The sequence below is a fragment of the Manacus vitellinus genome, unplaced genomic scaffold (genome assembly GCF_001715985.3).
Source record: "Manacus vitellinus isolate BGI_N305 unplaced genomic scaffold, ASM171598v3 scaffold_14_pilon, whole genome shotgun sequence".
NCBI lineage: Eukaryota > Metazoa > Chordata > Aves > Passeriformes > Pipridae > Manacus > Manacus vitellinus.
The window spans coordinates 9,689,755-9,711,146 of NW_021939063.1; the positions used below are offsets into that span (position 1 = coordinate 9,689,755).

At 45.0% G+C, this 21,392-nt stretch overlaps 1 protein-coding gene across 1 annotated transcript in view; it reads right to left on the bottom strand.

Moving 5' to 3' along the window:
* The window catches only part of PLXNB1 (plexin B1), a 53,263-nt gene extending 33,433 nt beyond the window's left edge, over positions 1–19,830 (bottom strand). Inside the window, exons 1-2 of the mRNA XM_008925275.2 lie at positions 19,766–19,830; positions 1,826–2,969 (exon numbers count right to left, since the gene is read on the bottom strand). Of these exons, the coding sequence (XP_008923523.2) occupies positions 1,826–2,959 (1,134 nt within the window). The 5' untranslated portion in view covers positions 2,960–2,969; positions 19,766–19,830. The remainder of the gene's footprint in view (positions 1–1,825; positions 2,970–19,765) is intronic.
* Between the last annotated feature and the right edge of the window lie 1,562 nt (positions 19,831–21,392).

Consider the following 21,392-nt stretch of genomic DNA (forward strand, 5'->3'; position numbering starts at 1 on the left):
GGGAAAAGGGCATACCTTGCGCACAGGCTGGTCTGGAGGCAGAAAAATGTGAAATTAATTAGCATTATCCTTACATCCAGCACAAGCTGCCACCATTGAAAACAAGTTAAAATTGTTCCTGCATAAAATGTTCATTGACAGGCGCTTCCACTCAGCCCTGACTGGAGCAGGCTGGGGCTGGCACAGACACTTACACGTTGTTAGATACAATCCGAATGACAACCGCTACCGTGTGCTGAATGGTGAGGGATCGAGTTTGTTAGGACATTTGCATACCATTGGACACACTTGTTAATAAAACGCTGTGCTTTGGTCAGCCCACCATGTGCCAAACCATGCAGATGGAAGCCTGGGATCATGCACCAGGAATCACATAGCAGAGACTGGCCTTCTTTTCCCACCCTGTGCACCCACTTCTCCACTGGATCAAATAGTACAGGGGGACCCTACATAATTTTGAAGGAAAGATTTTTCTAAAATGCTCACACCAGTTTGACATTTAACTCCATCCAGCTGCCCTAAAAATCACCTGTGACAAGTCCTTCCACGTGGCCCTGCAAAGGACACATAGGGCATGGCTAAGAAATACAGTAGAAAGCAGGACATGAAGCTGAGTAATCACTTGCTTCCCAACTCTTACATACTCCTCCTGACCTTACATTCATCCTTCTCCAAGTCTGCTCTTTACCCTTCCCTTGTCCCACAAGTACTCTACAGTCAGCTTTAGCTTCTGAAGGGAAAACCATTATTGTAAGACTGGTTTTGAACCACACACCCAACCCCCGAGACTTCCAAGGCTCTGTGGTACCACTTTGCTCTTTGTAGCACAAGCCTGGGAGGATGCAATTATCTGCACAGCCTGTTCCATAGACGGGAGACACGAGATAACATGCTGCTCTGCTAAGGACCAGCAACGCCCTTGGTGCAAACAGCTGCTCACAGCCACAGTGTCTCATGCTAGGACACTGCATCCAGGAGAATGCTGCTGCCCTGTGTTTGTATCACTATCCCCAATATCACAGCACCAGACAGTGTGGCTCCCAGACTGTGAGGATTCAGGGTCACAGCCACTTTAGGTCACATTTTTATCCTGCAACATCCCATCATGCCTTTGTTGTTGAATTTAAAGAAGGATTACCACCTCTTACAGCTCTGGAGACAAAGAAGAGACAGCTCAGGAAAAGGTCCTCCTTGGACTAAAAATTCTGCAGGACTAAAGCAGTCTATAGGAAATTGGGATTTTCACAGAATCACAGAACTGTTAGGGTTGGAAGGGACCTCTGGAGATCATCTAGTCCAACACCCCTGCCAAGGCAGGGTCACCTAGAGCAGGTTACACAGGAACATGTCCAGGTGGGCTTTGAATGTCTCTGTGCTGGCTCTTGGTTTTGCTTATGTTCTGTTTTGTTCCTGGGTGCCCTTGCAGGCAGCTGTTCTGAGGTGCACCTCACTATAATCCAGCACAGCCCTTAAATCCCCTTCCCAACACACAGGTACACATACAAATACTTCTCTCCTTTCCTGCAGTGCAGACCAGGAGATGACACAGATAAAGCACAACCTGAACTGCAGCTTCAGTGTTCTTGCCTGGTGTTGCCATGAGACAGGTCTCAGGGCCAGGTCACACCAGATGCTCTTCCCACTGCCACACACAGTCCCTCTCCCTCTGCAAGGAATCCTGCCCATGTGGGGTAAAACAGACTGAGCCCTGAGGTTTTTAACCCAAACAGATTTTAACATCCGTCTGCAAAAGCAGGATGACTTCAGGAACACAAAGCAACACAAAAACACTCTGCAGACTACTCAAAGGTGGAAAGCCACTTACCGCTGGGAGCTGGACACAGTTGGAGCTGACATCGTATTCAATATATGCCACTTCTGTCCCTTCTTCTGACTTCCCATCTCTCATGTAGCAAACATCCCTAGTCCAGTTGGTCAGGCGATCCACCTCCTCCATGGCGTAGACACAGAGCGCAGACTCCTCGCTCAGTTTCCCAGAAGACGCCTGCCAGGCAGAGAAGGCAGCAAACAGCACTTCTCCCTCGGTGTCCAGCTGCCCCTGGGCCAGGTCTTTCCCTGGCCGGGTGACGTAGGCTGCTTGCAGGAGGCTGTATGTATTGGCTTTGCTCTGGCAGAGCAGAGGTAGCTCCACATACGAGTAGTAGTGAGAGTCATCCAGGCAGATGCGCGAGATGTAGGTCTTGTACTCGCGTGACTGAGATTTGAGGTCCCGCCGGTAGAATAGGAAATAGACACTCGAGCGGTAAGTGAAGGATTTAATGAAATGGTGGTTGTACTCGGAGAGCCGGCCCACAGCCAGTTTTGCTGTTTCTTCATAGGAGAAAATGGAGTGAGAGTCTGTTGCTTGAACATCCCCTCCGTGGGCCCTGAGATTTCGAGTAGTGATGGGAGGAATTCCTCCTCCCACTCCTCGGCTAGTGTACCCTCGTCCCACAAACAGCAAGGGGACCTCATCCTTTGAGTAGGCTATGAGTCCCACAGTGGTGATATTGGGATCATTGGCAGCAACATACTGAGTGTCACCAGGGCTCTCTGGTCGGAAGAGGACGTGGTCGATGGACGCGAGGCTCCTCTTCTCACAGATCCCCTGGTGCACGCTGCCACACACGATGAGCTCCTTCTGCTCTGCGTTCACCAGCAGCAGCTTGTTGTGATTGTCAGTGTGGTGTGCCTGGGGGCACTCCAGCTTTGAAACTGGGGGGAGGCAATCCTTACTGTCCAGAACCGGTCCAGTCTGAACCATGTTCTCCATCAGCAGGTCAGATGTCAGCTGAAAGAGAAAGTTGGTGGCCCCCAAATAAATGGTCCCAGATTCCAAGTCCATGGACAGGTGGAGGAATTTTGTAGTGTTGCGTGAGAATGTGACATACTGCAGTCCCCGTGGAATTGCTGCTCCCAAGAAACAGAGAACAGGAAGGAGAAACGTTCCCAGAGGCATGGTAAACACTCTGCAAGAGAGGAAAGGCTGTTATGACTCCTTGGAACCAGAAGTGAAGATTAACACTCAAAATCATTTAGCAGCACTCTCATTATGAGAGATGGGCAAAGAGAACACGAATAACTATAGAAGACAGAGCTAAACATGAAGAGCCAGCACAGGACATTTGCAGAAACACCAACAGCTTGCAGGAGCATCAGAAACTTAATTCACTCATCTCCCTACCAAGATGACAGGCACAGTATCCTCAGAAGAAGCTGCAATACTGCACATAGGGAAACATTGAAGCTGATCCCTACTCTTGTAATATCAGAAAAAGCCATGTTTAACTCGACTCCTGCACAATATAACTAAGATGCTACACTGGAAGTTCTCCAGGACAGGACCACATTTCCATAGGAGTCAGCACACTGTATACAGTATTAATGAGCAACACCACAGTAAAACAAACTGCTGTCCAAGACAAACAAAACCTGCAGGACCATTGTTTAAATAAACTGTAGCTGAGATCTAATTCAGAGCAAACTAATAAGCCCTTTGCTCTGTATTTGATCTAGATATCATAATTAAACCCTCTCTTTGTTATCACTTATGGCTATCAACAGCCTCTTGTGGGTCTAAGGCTTTTCCACTAGTGCTGCAGAGGAAACATTCCCATGCCACCTCTGCCAGTGAGCATGACCCACCCAAGCAGATCCTGGGTGCCAGGATGAGACCTCCAGAATGTCAGTCACAGCATTCCCAGCCTCTCTTCTGGGGCCACCAGTCTGCTCCCAGCCCTGCCAAGCCAGTCCCTGTGGGCTCCCATCTCCTTGGGAAGTTACACAGCATATCCACGTGAGGGGAAGACTTGCTCACTTGTTTCTGCACTCTCTGGGGTAGAATTCTCTTGCTGGCACTCATCTCTGCACAGCACCCCTCCCAGTACTGTGAAAGGTGATTTAAACATGCCTCTTCTGTGGACAATGCTCCATTCCTTCCCTGTCCCATGCCTCAAAGTGCAAGCAAGTCCAGTAGGGAAGGTGTTGGACAGACCCTGGGAATCACTAGACCTATTCTGCTCCTCTCCAGAGGATATTTAGATCAACTTCTCTTGAAATCTACTGTGACCCACCCAAGCCGTGCCATGGATGGGAACAACTGCTCTGAACAGCATGGGGAACCCCACAGCATGGTGGAAATGTGGTAATAAGTACCTGCAACGGTTAGATTAATGCTTTCCCCATGGAGAAAGGGCAGCAGCTGCAAGTACTCAATAATTTACTATGAGTACCACCTCATTTAAATTGAGAAGTAGGTGGTGATGCAGCTGTGAATTTATTTCCTTCCTTCCCTTCCTCCTCTCACAGACAGGGTATCAAAGCTGCAAAGAGCCACACAGATGCCAAGCTGGGTCAGAGGCTCCAAAGAGCTGATGAGTGCAGTATCTCCTCCAGAACTGGCCTGTAATCTGCTGTGCTCATTTTGGCAACTCAGCAATGTTAATTTTGTAGTTAAAGTTAAGAAAACTATCATCACTTCCCTCCTATGGGATCATCCCTCTCGGGTCTTTCTGGAAAGCTCAAAGTGCTATTAGCCCAGAAGTGCTTACAGCACAGAGGTGGAAAAGATCTGCAGCATTTCAAGAGAAAACTACTCCAGCATTTACTCCAGGACTTAATCAATTTATGTCACAAACTTCTCACCACACAAACTGTACACTCATTCTGTACAACATCCAGCACACAATGAGCAGAAAGCACAGTAGCAATGCTGAGAACAATAGCCATAACACTCCAGATCCATCTCCTACTTCCCTGCTACTGCAAAAAAAAAAAAAAAAACAAAAACCACAGAAGTCTGCTTTCCGGCTCCTTTGTCAGTAAAACTGGCATCTTTGCTCCACCAAAAGACCAGCTGAGAGGATTAGTCTACTTGTGAAATCCAGCGGATGGAAGGTATTATAAATACAACACTTTATGAAATATAGGCTTTGTGAAGCTCTGGAAAAGCTCCACTTCACACGGTTCTTGTAGGTAAGTAGGTAGTGCTGTCAGGATATACCGGGGCGCAGGAATGCCGGCTCTGGGCTGGCAGCTTTCCCCGGCACACACAGCCGCTGATTCACACCGTACCAGCGCCGTGTTTAGGCTACGTGCACACTGGGGCTTTTGTTTGCCCTGATAATGGACACTTAGTGCTTTCTGCTTCAGAGCTATGAACACACTCTGCTTCACCCAGGCTGGCACACAGCCCTGAGCTAGCCTTGGAGTCTCTTTTCCATGGTGGTGAGAGAGCACGCTGTAGCACCTGAGAGAAACCCTCATCAGGCAGGAGATGTTACCTGGGAAGCCTGATAAGGGGTAACACACAGACTGAAGGAGGGAGATCTAACTTGACTCCATCACCTCAGGTTTACATCAGCAGAACAGATCTTGCCGCAACCCTAACATGTGAGTTGTTTTTAATGCATTCTCACCATTACTGTTGGAGAGAACTTGATTTAAGGGACTCCTTAAGCACACAACTGTCTCTATACCTCATGCCTGTGTCACGGTGGCTTGTTCTGCAACTGTCTGGAGCCTCCTCCGTTTCAAAGCTTAAAAGGCCTGCAAACAAAACAACAGGCTGATGGCCATCCAACAGCAGGAGCTTGGTTATGTTGTGAACAGAGCCACACTGACATGGAGAAGACAATCTTTGATCTGGAAGCAGCTGAGGATCACAAGACGTCATTAAACGACACCACTCTGAGGGATCTGTAATCTTCTTTCAAGCTAATGCAACCTTCCTCTGCCAGCACTCACACAGTAAAATCAGCATGTGTCTCCAGGATTTATGAATCCTGAAATAGTGGCTTTCTGGCTAGAGGTTGTGCCTACAAGCTGCTCAACTGCTCTGTCCCCCACAGAGCACCACTGACAATTACCAGGGCACAACTAACACACATGCTACCAGTATTTGAACTCAAAATCCAGCACATGAAGGTTATTTCCTCCAGTGACACAGATATTCTTACAAGCTCTTCAGTCTGTCTTCAAACCTATCCCTAATGTTTCACTGAAAGCACATCACCTATTGGAGCACCTGTACAGGAAAGAGATTGGAAAAGCAACTAGCCCTTCATTCCAGCAGACCATAATCAAAAGCAGATCTTGCTGTGCTCTAAGGTCTGACCTGTATCTACTCTTCTTTCAGTCACCAATATCCACCTAGAAGTCACTTTGTTAAGAGCTAGCCCTCAAAGGTATTTCAGGTAGGAAACTGCCATCTAGTCCTCATGACTCTGGGAGAACAGAGAAAACAAAACAAAACAAAAGGGTAGTACAGCATGTTCTGCAAGCTAGTTCTAATCACCCTGCACAATGGATAAACACTGAATATAGTGCCCTTTGTTGCTCTTTGCTAAAGAGCCATTAGCAAATGAACTTGTATTTATTGCCAGGTGAGCAAACACACATTAGAAATGAGCAGGAGTGTGTAGCTATCAGCAGCCAGAAGGATTTGCACCCTACATGAAAACTGAGAGAAGAAAAGCCAGCAGTGTCTTTTGATTCCATTTGCCAAGTTGTTTCTCAAGCACGGGCATCACTGCCTTTTTTTATGCTTGCCTTTCAGTTAAGCCCATCACAACCTCTCTGGGAGGACAGGAAGGAGGAGGATAACCTACATTTAAATCTGATGGTTTCATGACAAGCTACACTACTGAGCTCTTTATGGATTTACTGAACCGTTCTGCTTCCTGTGCTCATTGCTAGTGTATAACACAGCTGTTGCAGACAGATTGCACTAAAAGTGTGTAGCCTTTAATTAATTCTGAATGCAATTGCCAAGGCTTAAAGATTCTTTTTAAATATTCCATTTTTTTTGATGAATTCCCGTTAAATAGGAAAATGCTCCAGACAATACTCTGAGCATTGCCTCTAACTCCCTGTAAAATATTAATATCCAAATGATACTTCTGAGTTTCATTTAGTTAATCTGGATGACAACAGAAGGGCTAGAGGATTAGTCAGTTCTGCCACAGAATATTTATATCACATCCACAAAACAACAACCAGTAATGTCGAAGCAATGGCACTACTTTGTTACCTGGAATTTGAAGTGGGACCATGTTTTCTGTAGCACTATTTTTACCTCTCTCTCTCAGAGACTTAACACATTTATTAAGGAAACAAACCCAGAACTGATTTGGACATATTTTAACAGCATATCGACACATAAAGATTATTTCAATCCTCACAGATTATTTCCCTAATACCACATTCTATCCCCCAAACACTGAGAGGTCAGTTAATGTTCCAAGTTCTAGGCTAGATTTCATACTCTACACCAAACCCAGCGGAATTATCCTCCAAAAAAAAGTAGGTCCCTGAAATTTCCACCTGCAACTTCCACTGTATCAGTTGCAGAGCCAACCCGCAGTGAGAGCACTAAAAGATTTAACAATTAAAAGCACCATTCTTCCAGCTGCACGACGACCCTTGTGCTCCAGCACATTCAAACAGCCCAGCAGCAGGAAGACGACCACTGCTGTGTTTTCTGCACAAAAGCCCTGAATTACAGCTCCCTTCTAAGCTTCATATGCTCAACAGAGACTTGCTGTTTTCTGCTGTGAAAGATGGCATTCCCCTTAAATAAATAAATCTTTTTTTGAGTCTTATTTACTACTACCAGGCCAGTTCCCTGCTCTGTTGTTTAAGAACACTTGCAGTGAGCAGCTCTGGCAGAGATGAACACAGACCTCTGTTTTCCAAGTAAAATTGACCCCAAGGAGAATCCCAAGTCCAAGCCATCCTGTCAGAGCACAACTGGCACAGACAAGAGAGCTCTGTTACACCAGATGTGAGTAGCACCAGAGCTGATGTCAAAACTTAAAAAAAACCCCAAATCTTTAAAGACAAAATATCAAAACTGAAATGGCAAGGAAAGCTGGCAGAAATTCTGTACTACAGAATTAATGGCATTATTAGATAAATAATGGTAAACTTGGGAAAGTTATGTTTTCTAAATGCTTGATAATTTCTGCTGACCACTACAAGGTACTTTTCTGGAAGGGGGCTGAAGTTATACTAAACCAATGTTGCACAAAATATTGTCACCTTTGTGATACTGCAGCCACTTTAATGATGCTCATGCACTGTTCTTTGAAAAACTGTATGAAGTTTCTGTGGAAATTGTAGAAAGTCCCTCTGGGGCCACCTAATTATTAATTTTAGCCATACTGGAATTAACTGATGGTAGTGGACAGTAATTTCCTCTAAACAGCTCTAGCACAACCGAACTTTACCCTTGCACAGAAGAAAATGTGTTATAAACACTAGTTTAAGCTTCCAGTAGAACTGGTTAATGAAGAGTTAATGATTAATACAGTGTTAAATAGTGAACTTTATATAAACCAAGACAAACTACACAAACATTTACAAGGAATATAAAGCAACCACAAGCTGCTTGCTGTTAAAGAAGCTTTCTTTATAGATACTCCGTCATTGTAAATCGAGGGTTAACTTTTCACTTCACCATCCTCTCAAGCACTAACCCAAAGTCACACACCATGGTGTATGTGCATTTTTAGAAGTGGAAATCAAGCCAGCTATTAGTTTCTCAGCATCTCAACACAACCAAAGGATAACGTTCAGCCAGTGTTAGACATTTGAGGATTAGAGTCCTTTAGGATCCGCTCCAACTTTCTGCGTAATCAAACCACAGAACACCACCAACCATCTCTTCTTCTAGCCCACGAGCTCCTGACTAAAGCCTCCTAGTGAAAGCAGGATTTTTTTCTTAGGGCTCCTAAATTACAGAAACTGCCACCTTAACCCAGCAAGCTTATCCCTGAGAGTTTTTTACCCCAAGTAAAATGCCTTGTCATTTTGTCTAACTTTGCTTGTCACAAAATCTTCTAAGTCAAAGAAGCTTCTAGGCACTTTCTGCATGAAGAGTTTGAAAACTAATCCTTCTGCTTAATCCTCCTTGGGCAAGAAGATAAAGACAGCTATTCTAACTCTGACAGAGGTCCACCTACACAGAAACTCTGGCTCCAGCAGCAGACAATAATAGATGCCTAAGAAGTAGTCTAAGGGCAGACAAGCATAAGGCAATCCTTCCCTTATACATCCTGCCAGCTTTGAGCATTCCTGAATCACGGATTGCAGCACGTGTAATCCTTCGGATGGACACATTAAGTGGTCTGAGCTCCTTCAGTCAGAAATACTTAATTTTTCTTGGAGCTCTCTGAGCTCATCCCTGTTTGTCAGCATTTTTTTTCCTTTTTTTTTTTTTTCCCTTTAGGTACCTGACCTGGATGAGTGTTCTCTTCTGATAGCACCTGACCTGGACAGGCCATCCCTTCAGCTTTCTAATGCTGCACACAGAGCAAACATTACTTTCCCCAGCTCGACCCACCAGCCCTCCCTTTACCCACCCAACAACCTCCTGCTCTTCTAGCTACCACATCACATGTGAAGTTTGCATCCAGTCAAATACCATCAGTGACTTAAATATTCTCCCAGACAAGTGGTCAGGAAAAAAAAAAATCCCATTTTCTAGCCTTTAATGTGTAGTGTATATCCAGAGAGCCTAGATAGGTTTAATCCAGCTGTAATAGAACCCTGCTGGGAAAGCACAGCTTACTGAGGTTACCCATCCAATTCACCCTGCTGAGCAAATTCTCTGTTTCTATTCAAATCTACATAAATCTGAGCCCATCACTCCCTCTAGAAACAAATTTGCTTGCAGAAGTTCAAGAAGCCAATGCTGATCAAAATACAAGACTAAAATTTGGAGCAGAGAGAAACCCCTGCAGTACCCAGGAAATTCCAAGAGCAGATTTCCCATTTCTGGTTAACTGAGATTCAAGAGACGGATTTGAATCTGTTTAATATGAACTAAACTGATTTTTAAAAAAATAAGGCTCTTGAAAAAAAAAAAGTTAAGCTACTGTGAAATGAAACTTACAGTTCCTATCATGATTTAATAAGTAGTTAAAAGACAGGAAATAAAGAGTTTCCCTGTCAGATGAAGATTATCAGTGAGATCTGCCAAAAATTTATTCTGCAACCTGTGCTGTTCAATACGTTCCCATAAGACCTAAGGAGACAAATACATCTAGAAGTGGCAAATTTTATTATTAAAAAAACTCTTCATCGCAATCAAATTCAGAAAAGGCTGCAAAAAGTAACAGAACTCGGGCACTTTTAACTAACTACACAATACCTTAGATGCCAATAGATACCAAAACCAACCAAAAATACTCAAATTACATAAGCACAACAGGATGCAAATTAGCTGTTATCACTCAGAGAAACTTTTGAAACTTGGTATGTCAGTTCAGTATTTAGTATCAAGTAAAAAGGCAAATACAGGCTTTGGAGTAATTAGGAAAGAAAACACATATCCCCATTATGTTGTTGAATGCTGAAGGCAGCTCTGATTCCCACATCTGAAAAAGGAGACAGCATGACAAAAGAGACGACAAAGATGACCAAAAGCACAGATCAGCTTCCATATAAGGAGAGATTGAGCAGAGCAGGACTTTGGGTGGACAAAGAAACAATCGGGGGAAGATTGGGAAAAGTCAAGAGATCTGAAACATGACATAGTATCAAGATGAAAAACATGGAAGAATTGACTACCATGTCTTACAATGCAGAAAATGAGAGCACTCACCAAAGTTAGACCCAACTCTCCTAAGCCAGTTCAAGGATATTGTCACTGGGTGTAGAAATATTTCAAATAACACTTAAAATGCATAATTAAATTGTAGAGCTCACTGCTGTAGGATGTCATGGAGACCAGAAACATAAACAAGTTAGAAGAGGGATTATATAAATTAATGGAGAATAGATATGGTCACAATCAGATGATGAGATACTACTCCTGGACAAGCAGGGCCCTAAACTGATGATGGTCATAAGCTGGGAGGCAAATGGAGACGGGGGGGAGAACGAAAAAAACCAAACCAAACCTACCACATTATACATGCCCTGTTTCTTACAGCCCTCATTAAGCATCTGCTTCTGGATCTTGTCAAAGGCAGGATACTGAGCTACACAGAGCTTTGCAATTTGCCCCAGGATGACATTTCTATTTAAACATCTATTTTATGGTACATTTATAGACTTTATTTATTTTTAAATATTAAGAATGTAACTCTAGCCCTGCCTAATCGCATATTTAGGAGGCTGGAAGCCTAACCTCACTGGCTATTTCTAAAGGCAGTATCTCTTATATTAACATTTAGATACCATCTCACTGAATCCTGACAGCACAGCACAAAAGTTAATGCACACCATGGGAAACCAAAGCCAAGGCTGGAGCCATCGTGCACAGAAGTGGCAGAATCGAGTTTAACGCACCAACAGTCCCTCTTCCAGGAACAGCTCTTCCCTGTCTGCCAAGAGTTTGATGGAAACTTCTCACTCAGATGCTGAACACAGCAGATAACGTGTTTGCTGTCGGGACAGCCAAGCCTCCAGCAGAACCACGATTGCTAAAAGTAGGTCAGGACTGTCCGTTCTAACCAGGGAGAAAGGAAAGCTGGAGCACTCCAGACGATCTGGCCAGGTATTACAGAAAACCTTCATCTGGGGTTTCATCACTACTTCAAACAGATGTGATTCATATTTTACCGGCCTCCACCTCGAACAAGGCACACCTTCCCAACCGCACTGCCCTCCCTGTCATTAGGGGCACCTCTCCCCAGCCTCAGCCAGGATCCTCCTGTTCCCAGCTTTGGCTCCACAGGCTACGAAAGCCAGAATGCTGCTCTGCACTAGCTGTCCTATGCTGATTTCTGTAACACAGAAATGCCCAAGTCCCTTGTACAGAAAGAGCCAGGACAGCACACAATCTCAATGTAATCACTTCTGCCTTAGAGTCTATTTTCCTTGGCAGATGTCCCTCCAGAAGGAAGAGAGACCTCTGCAACCAGCACATGCTTCCCAGAGGACAGGACTGTGACCCCTAACCAAGCTCTCACGTCCCAGAGGCAAAGGCCACACTCCCAGGTCAAGTTCTTTTGCATCCAGTCTGGCTTGAAGTCACCTAGCAAGAGAGGAGAGGAGCTTCAAACGTCCTGTGAAGCTCCTGTGAAAAAGCACCAGTCCTACACTTGCACCCCAGAGGAAATCCCATGGTCTCCATGCCAGCAGCAGCCCCACAGGGTTGCACAGCAGAAGGGAGAACAGAGACCAACCACAGAAGGAGTTCATGCCAGCAGTGGTGCAGACCACAGGCAGACACACAGGGACCACATCCCGAGCTCCACCATCCAGTTGTCAAGATGCAAATGAGAAATGTTAAACACTGGAGCCTGATCTGAATAAATCCTTTCACTCTGCAGACATTGAACAGTGCAGGGTGCTCTGTTCTGTTAAAGCAATTTCCTTGACACCCCTTAAATCTTAGATTTTAACACCACAACAGCTCTGTAAAGAAATAATATGCCCTGGGTAGACAGGAAGGAATTCTTCTCCCTAGAGTTTTCCTCCATTTCAAATAAAATTCACTTTTCTGCTCTTCCCAGTAATTTTCTGGAGAAAGGTACAGTCTGACAGCAGAGCCTTCCCCTATCACTCCAAGACTGTCAGCAGTTCTGGCTCCAGCCATGAACACAGGCAGTAACATGCAAATATGTTTAATGCAATGCAGCCACATGAGTAGCACCGATCCCCTCCCACCCAGGAGAGACAGCAAAATCAACACAGCTCCACATCACTACCACAATCTGCTTGTGGTTTGCCTTCAAACCAAGATGGGGTGTATTCTATCTTGTATTACTCAAGTCATGTTAAAGCAGTATCAGAAGTGACGCTTTGAACAATTATTCTTCCATGAATTAGTGCCTGAGCCTGGAAGGTTCTCAGTCCTCAGCTATGAGCTTGTAGATTCAATAGTCTGGCAATTAAGTGACACAGGTCGGCTAGATAATGATCCAAGTTGAGGTAGCCAGACATTTTCTTCCACCTCTGCAAGCCAATGCCAAGGCTTTCATAAGGCCAATAACAGACAGCAACATCCCATGCTGTTCAAAAAGTCTGGGAACCTTCCCAAGCTTGGGAAGCTTCATAACTACATAACATATAAAACACTACAGCTCCCACTGCACTACTGCAGAAGCCTGAACAGGCTGGGTCCACAGTTGAGAGCCAGGATCAACTTCACACCAGTCTCAACAGCTCTGAGCAATGACTGTCCCACACAGGGTGGATATCTTGGATATCCAGTGCTTTCAAATGTAGTCCAACATGGAATGGTGGCCCAGGAACCATCTACGAAGGGCTCTCAAGGAGCATGGGGTTGAGGAGACACAGGCTATTAGCAGTGATGCAGCATATTCTTCCACTCTGCAATCACAGCCCTCCACCCCAGACATTGTTCTTGTTTCAAGGATAAAATTCAGAGCACCAGACTGTATACAGACAGGGGTGGGAGAGCTACTACCGTGCATGGGCCATCAGGCAATTGCTCTGCATCCATATTACTGAGGGTCCACAATACAGAGGAGTGAAAATGAGCAATGGGAAAATTAAATGGAATGGGAAAATTAAATTTTCTGGCAAACCATTTGAGCTACTGGTCCTGTTCAGGGCTGCAAAAGCTTCTTTGGTACTGTCCTAAAGGCATAAAGGTTGAGAACCAGCTACCTGTTCATGGGAGCCATGAATTTTAAAGACTTTTTGGTTGAGACTGCTCTCCATCTGTTTGCTACCGCCCCACCTGCACAGTCTGACAGCCACTGGCTGGGCAGGACTGACTGGCTCATCCCTTCCCCTTTCAGGGAAGCCCAGACCTTCACCCCGGGGCTGCAGAGATGCCCTAAACAGGTCTGCAGTGCTTGTCTGAAATGCAAACTGCTATGAGCAGGAATTTCAGCCAGTATAACTGGCTGACTGTTGGCTTTTCAAGAGAATGCTGCCTTGCCAGGGTCACCCCTGGGCAAAAAAGTGCCCAGGAGACAGGAAAACCAGATTTACAGTAGTTTGTTAGGAACAGCACTGAGTTTTGCATCTGAGTGGCTGCTCTTCTGCTAGAAGGAACAGCTAGACAGAGCAGAGGTCTGTTAAAGAAAAAAGGCAAGAGTTATGCACATCTGTGCTGGAAGGATAAACCATAGCCTGTAGTCAGCAGAGTTCTGTTTGTAGATTGTCCCAGTTTCAGGCACCCTTCCTTTGTCATTTCAAGCTCCACACACATGGCAGCGACTGTGCCTTCCTCTGGGAAAGGAAACTGTTCTACTCTGCCACACATAGAAAACTAATAAAACCCCACAGGTTTACACATGGACCACACTGAACAATCAGCCACCTCATGTCAACCCAGGAGGCCACAGTGGGGCTGGCACAAGTTACCCTCATAAAAAAGTTTTAATTTCAATCTTCTCAGGGCTTAGTGGAAAATACACTAGTTAAAATCACGGATCAGCTAGGAATAGAAAAGATCATACTGGCTAAAGATGGGGTCAAACTAAATCTAATCTGGACAGACTATCTGGAGAATGGCAGAGAGGTCCAGCACACACAGGAACAAGCTGAGAGAGAATCATTGCTTGAGCAAAGCTACTGATGAAAACAATAATTGAGAAATTGTGAGCAAAAAAGGAAGGATACTCTGTAAATGGTGTAACAACTGAGCCCCTTGCTACTCTGCAATGATGAGACTTAGGGTTTGGGATAGAAATTTCTTCCTGCATCAAACAGCTGACTAAATAGGTGCAACATGTCAACATGTTGATTAACAGGATGGGAACTTTAGTCCACTCCATCTGATGCCAGTCTTCCCCAGTGTGACCCTTGTCCTAATCCTGTATGGACTCCACCTGGCTTTTGTCAGCCCCAGGCCTGTCTGTACTACTCAGCTGTAATTTGAGCACTCAATCTCAGCCACTCCATGGAGTAACTTTCACTACAGAGTATGAGATGCAGACAAGATAGTTTCTGTATCCTTGGAAAGGGGCTATAGTTTCCCAAAATATATCAAGTCAGTTTTCAGTCAGAAGAGCATTCCTGCAAGAATACACGTCATCCTAATTCCACTACCGGTCAGCTTTCCATAGCTGCTCCCCAAGGACTACAGCAGCAAAGTTAGTCAACAACAAGTTAAAAAAAAAACTCAAAAAGCCCAACAGGATACTGCCTAACAGCAGAGACTACGTCTCTAGGGACAAAATGACAGAGACCCTGACATTGTTCTCTTCCTTCTGAAATTAAAAGTTCAAAGGAACAACTAAGGGCTGTTCTGTACTGTGCCCTCTGCAGATTTGGGTAAGCATCTAAAACCAAGTTCAAGCCTAGATTTTCAGGGGTGAAGTATATAGAAGTGAGCCCTGTTTTCAAGTTATTTTTAAATGTTTAGACAGGACCTAAAATAAGGCCAGTGTTTTGAGTACTTCTGAAGAGTAGGAACCTCACGTAGGCCATGACATTTTTAGTTCAAAAATTCTTTGGAACAGAGGTTGCACTGTAATGCATCAGCTTATCACCCATTTTAGCTCAAATTAAGTTACAGTGCATTACAAGGCAAGAAACACCTCATTAAAGGGGGTGAATTCACACAAGTAAGATTCAGGCTATCAGCAGTAAGATGGTCTCTGTATCTCAGTAAAATATGTACTATCCCATAAGAACAGCATATGCACAGAGAAAGGGGGAAAGTCAGCTTCTCTGCTTAGAATACTCATCTCCATACCACCCTTCCTACCTGTGTGGTATCCAGAAATATACTCTCCACTTCTCTTCCAACTCAAGTCAACTGTCTGCAGATTCCAACAGCCCACAGGCAGTGCCTTTAGGAAGCAAGAGACGCATGCTGTACATCACAAGCATCACAGAACCAACCTAGAACACAAGCTGTGCCAGTCTCTTTTTTTACCAGTCTTATTTGTATCCCCCCTCCTGCTCCATGCTGATGAACCAGGTTGCAGTTGTCGGGCTCTGGCCTGAAACATAAGAATGAAGTAAGCACATAGTAGCACTTTACCTCCCTGAATACTCTTCCAGGCTTCCACCATGTGCAGCTCAGGGTCTTCTTGGGATAGAGGTGGTTTCCATGCATTTACTAACCCTCAATAGTTCCTTCTTCTATAGACCTGCTCCGTGTCCTCAAATACTCACAGATGTCTGGCATTCACAACATCCTGTGGCTTCCCAGGCTAACTGCACACATCAAGGACTAAGTCATTATTTGTTTTTAAGCTTACTTCATGCTGGATCCATGCAACACCTATTCATACTTGTAATGAAAAAGGAAAAAAAAAAGGTTGTTCTCCCTCTAACCTTTCCATGCCATTCAGGATTTGAAGGTAACTGTCACTAATTGCTTTTCAGGTGGAAGAATCCCAGTTTATTCTGTTCTTTGTATGGAAGGTAACCCTCATCTCTGGTCACTGTAGCTGCTGTTCCATTTTTAAAATCTGAAGATACCTTTCTTCAGATGGCAATGGTTTTCCTAAAGCTATAGAAAACTCAACTTCCATAAGAGCTGGAGAAGCTACTGTGAGGATTATCAAATACAGCAGGGATTCCCCACTTCTGTAGTGAATTGCTACTGAGTTAATTCTCTTAAAATATTCAGCCTAACTTCTTAAACTGAGTTTGCTCAAAAGCAAGTTTACTTTCAAGCCTCAGCATTCAGCTGCACGCTTCTTCCTCCAGAATAGAGTGCATTTGCCAAAAACTTCCTCTCCCTGTTGGTTCTTTGAAAATACTTGAATTAGCCTGCCCTGGTGAAGGATGGATCCCTCCTGACAAGGTTGTGTGCCAGGACTTTAATCTGTCCTATGTTATTTATGAGCATTTCAATCCATCAACTTTTTACTCCAGTATGGGCATAGTATTCTGTGATTTCCTGACACAACTTGAAACAACAATATCCTTACCACACCTGGTTCTCATGCAGAGCCATATGAGAATATTTGGGTTTGGACATTGTTTTTATCATGACTCCCTCAAAATCCTGAGTGATTTCTTTCACAAATGCAGTGATCCTAATTGCTTCCCACATTCTTGATTATCAGATATAGAACTTTGTTATTTATACACGCTTAGCTCACTAAGCAATCTAAACTTTCCTGTCAGGCTGAAATATCTGGCTTTTCTCTGTCCTTTGCCAGTTTCACTACCAAGAGTCAAACAAGCATTTTTTTAAGATGCAGAGATACAGAAGTATAACTGGAACTAAAAAAGAAGAAGCAAGGCCATTAAAACCCAACAGAGTACCAGAGAGGGCAAATATATTACCCAGACTTACAGTACTCAGTGCCAACAGCTTTTAAAAAATATAAACCAGCCTCACAATTTAGGGCTTTGAACTATACTCTAAGGATTAGACGGAACACCTCATCCCATGAACAGCCTATAACTCATCCTGATGAAGGGGGAGAACCCTTCTCTCAAGGTTCTACAAGTAGCTGAGGTGCTTTCAGAGGCAAAATGTAGAAACCTATTTGGAACTTCTATTCTTTACCTGTCAATACATGTAGGTCTGTATAATTTATCCACTGAGAGATGATCAGATACTACCAAAACGAGAATATAGTTGTAATAAGGTTAAATCATTAAACAAATGGAGCACGTACACCTAGTGAAAAAGAACGTGTATTGGGAGACATTTCAGAAAGAGAACCCCAAGACATCAAGATGCAAGATTCAAGTGCCATTTGGAGCGGTCTTTCACTCACTGGGAAGGGGAGCTGGAGCTAGAGGTAGCAGTGCAGAGGCTTCACATCACATGTGAAGGAAGCACGTGGCCCCAGGTCTAGTAATACCCAACCCCCCACTATTCTGAGCAGTCTGCAGAGAGCACACTATACACTACACAGAACTTGCCAGGCATAGGAAGCAAGGAAAAAGAAACATCTACAGCCAAATCACATCATCCTGGTCTGGAGCAATGTGCCTTCCTCCCCACAAAGGTGAGGGTCCTCCTGAACAATTCTTGCCTTGCACACAAGCACAGCAGTTGTATGTTCATCTTTACTCTTAAAAAGTGGTGGTGCACAGAAAATTGGGCAGAAAGTCAGCCCCTGCACTGTTTAAAAGGCAGGGAAGAGCCGAGGAGGGAACAAGTAACACTCTCCTAGGTAACACTGAGCTGCTACTCCAGCTGCACAGGAATGAAGTAGAGCACGACTCAGATAATAACCATAACTCACTTCTCACAAGTTAGTTTGTCCAGACATGATCTTTCACATTTAAAGGTACTAAAAACCACGTTGTCTAGTGCACTTCTGCTGGAGCACTTTTTCAATAGGATCTGGACAGAATCAGCTCGATATCTCAAAGAATACAACATACAGACCTCTGTCCTCCTTACAGTTTTATTTTCTATGTACCCTGAAAGGATGGATCCAGAAGAGACTGGCCTGAATTCAAGTCATCTCAAGTACTTACTCATTCCCTATTTCAAACAGCTTTGATTTAGTGGTTTTACTGGAACCACCCAGAGCAATGCAAAGCTGAGGAAACCAGACTCACCAATCTTTGTACAAGTGTTATATGTACTCGGAATTTATTCTTGGATGCTCCAGATTGAAAGAGGTTTTCTGAAAACTTGCTCTTTGTCATCTAAGAGTTCAGTCAAGATCTACTACCAAGCTGAAACCACATGGGCTGTACACCCAGAGAGGTCTGGGCTGGGGGTTGCTGTCTGGCTTTGTTCACTCTCTTTATTTCTGCTGATCCCTCCTGCTGCTATAGCTGCAAGTCCAACAAGCAGACATCCTTCTGATGAAGGGCTCCTGTACTCCCAGTGATACTCATCTCTCCAGTGCAAAAGTCAGTGACTCATCTAAATCAGCTCCTTATATCCAGGTGCCGGAGTTTCACTTCCCAGCCAGAAGTTCATGCAGATCTGCAGATCTCCAGCAGCTCATTCAGTCTGGGATCTCTGGTGTACCACCCGACATTTGATATTCAGATTCCCATATTCAGATTCCACACATTCACTTACAGAGTGCTTCACTAGGCAAACTGACACAGGAGTTGTAACTATCCTGTTTAACAGGAAGCAGCATGAAAGGAGAACTCAATTTCAGGGAGACATTTCTTCAAGGGTCTATAGCTGTCAACACCACAGAGCTCAGCCAGCACAAAGCAGCTCATCATGCTGCGTGGTGATTGACAGACAGAGATGAACTTCACTCCTGCTCCAGGAGTCTGCCTTCACATTTGGCAACACTCACTGGCCCATTTCTAGTTATAGATCACCAGCAGAAAGTCACGTTTTTGTTTTGTTATTTCTGCCTGCAGGTTAAATTCATTCGCTTGTACAGAAAATTCAAAGTTTTAAAGTTGTATTTTACATTTTAAGTGCAGCATCAGAGGTGCCAAGAAGACTCTTGCAAAAGGTGTACAGTGGCCTGACTTCAGCAGCACTGCAACCCACAAATCCCAATCAACCCCTCAAGAAAGCTGAGGGGAGTGGGGAAGATCAAGACAAAGACAAAAAGGGCAGGCAAACAAGTAATGTCTGGAGTAAATATATCTGCTTACAGCGTAACTCTACAGAGCAGAGCTTCTGTTGAAGAGATGCCCTTCATCCTTCACAGGATTTCCCTGTGTAAAGGGAACATTCCCTCTGCAAAGGGAACAGTGCACATTCTCACATACAGCCACTCACTCTTTCCAGAAGACCACGTGCCTGGTGAGCTCGTCCAACTAACCCCAGGTGGCACAGCTCCTCAGGTGGGTTCGTACCGCAGCAGCATCAAGAGGCTGCCCAGCATGACACTGTCCACACAAACCGGGATGATCAGGAACATGGAGGAGCCCGGCGGGCTGCAGCAGTCCATGGGCGTCCCAGTGCTGACTCCCGGCGCATTTTGCTTACCATCTGGACTCTTGGGAACGCTGAGACACCTTCATTTCTCTTATTGAAGAGTGTGCCTCAAGCTGGAAAAAACAACATAGCGTGAAATGCAAAGACTATTTTTCCAATAAATTAAATCTCTGTTGCACTTGACTCCCGCTGTGGTTCCCTTCCCCCTGAGAAGGCAAGGTCTGGCCAGCTGCACAAAGTCCAGGCAGCCCTGGGAAAACAATGGGATCTTTTTCTTGCCAGAACCAGCCTTCCCGTTCACCCTTCTAACCATGGCATGGAGGACACCCCCAGTGTGTCTGCGGAGGAGAGGAGTCTGTTGGCATAGCAACTGTACACGCTAACTCTCTGCTAATGAACAGGGATAAAATGTTTTGTTCTCATTAGGAAAAATACAGACACATTCCTGATTGGTGAGTAATGTCTCTGCCTCTGGGAGATTAGCTCAGAGCTGTGCAGCCTGAAACAGCCTCGATTCAGCCCACTGCAGTGCTTCCCTTGAACAGCCACTCTCCAAGGACCCCACATCTCTCAAGGGAAAGCCCACAGAGCCTTCTGTAGCACTTTGCCTTCGGGCCTGAGACAGCTCAAGGCGAGAATAATGAGAAGAGGTTTGACAGGAGCAAACCAGAACAGGCACAATGGGAACACACCCCCTGTCCCTTCGAAGAGCCAGCTCTCGCTGGTGCCTTTGCTGCACCTGGGTCCCAAGCTACCAGCCAGGGAGAGTTTCTCTTTGTGCATCCACTGCAGGTCTGCATCGCACAGGGCTCAGATCAGCCTGGGACCCCAGCTCATGCCCCACATTTCCCAGTGCTAGGTGAGTAAATGGGCAGAGCACAGAGCTGCAGAACACTCAAGAGCAGAGCTCAGCGACCATTAGATGCCTGGGTGCAGAAAAGTAAACAAGGGCTGCTGCCTACCCGTCTGTACTAGGATTTTGGCACTTAATGATCAACAAGATCCACCAGGAGTTTGGTGTTTGCAGAATATTTGCACACTGTTGTTTCATCACTTGGGTCTGTACCTGGGTGCTGACCCAGGCTACATAAAGCCACACAGGCAATACTGCTTCCCAAACCCTCACTCCTGCAGATCCCCCTGCCACAGGAGTCAGCACAGCAAGTGGGAGCATCACAGTGTTTCTCCCTTGTGCAAAGGGGATCAGGGGCAGAAGCAAGGCCAGACACCCAATGTGCAAACAAAAATCCAGTCTCTAACTACACATTTGTCATGCTTTTGGCATAACCTGGTCTGTACAGCACAAATACAGCCCAGCAAAATCAAACTGTGTAACTGCCCTCCAAGCACACGGGTTATCCCTCCTTTATGCTGCTACTGGGTCCTCATGTCAGTTCACCTTGCCTTGAATTTAGAAGCTGTTAAAATAAGGACTGCACACCTTAGTCCTCAGAGAATATTTCTAGGGGCTGAACAGGTACTCAAACTTCCTTTTCCCTCTGCTGGGAAATTGGTGCTGGCCACACAGAGACACACTCAGCTTCACAGCAAACTGGGATGTGGCAGAGGCCTCTGGCTCTCCCAGCCCCCCCGCACTGATGATGGAGAAATGGTGGGATTTGGGTTTGGAGGCAGCCACAAGTTGTGCTCTGAGCACCTGCTAATTCCTTCTCCAGCC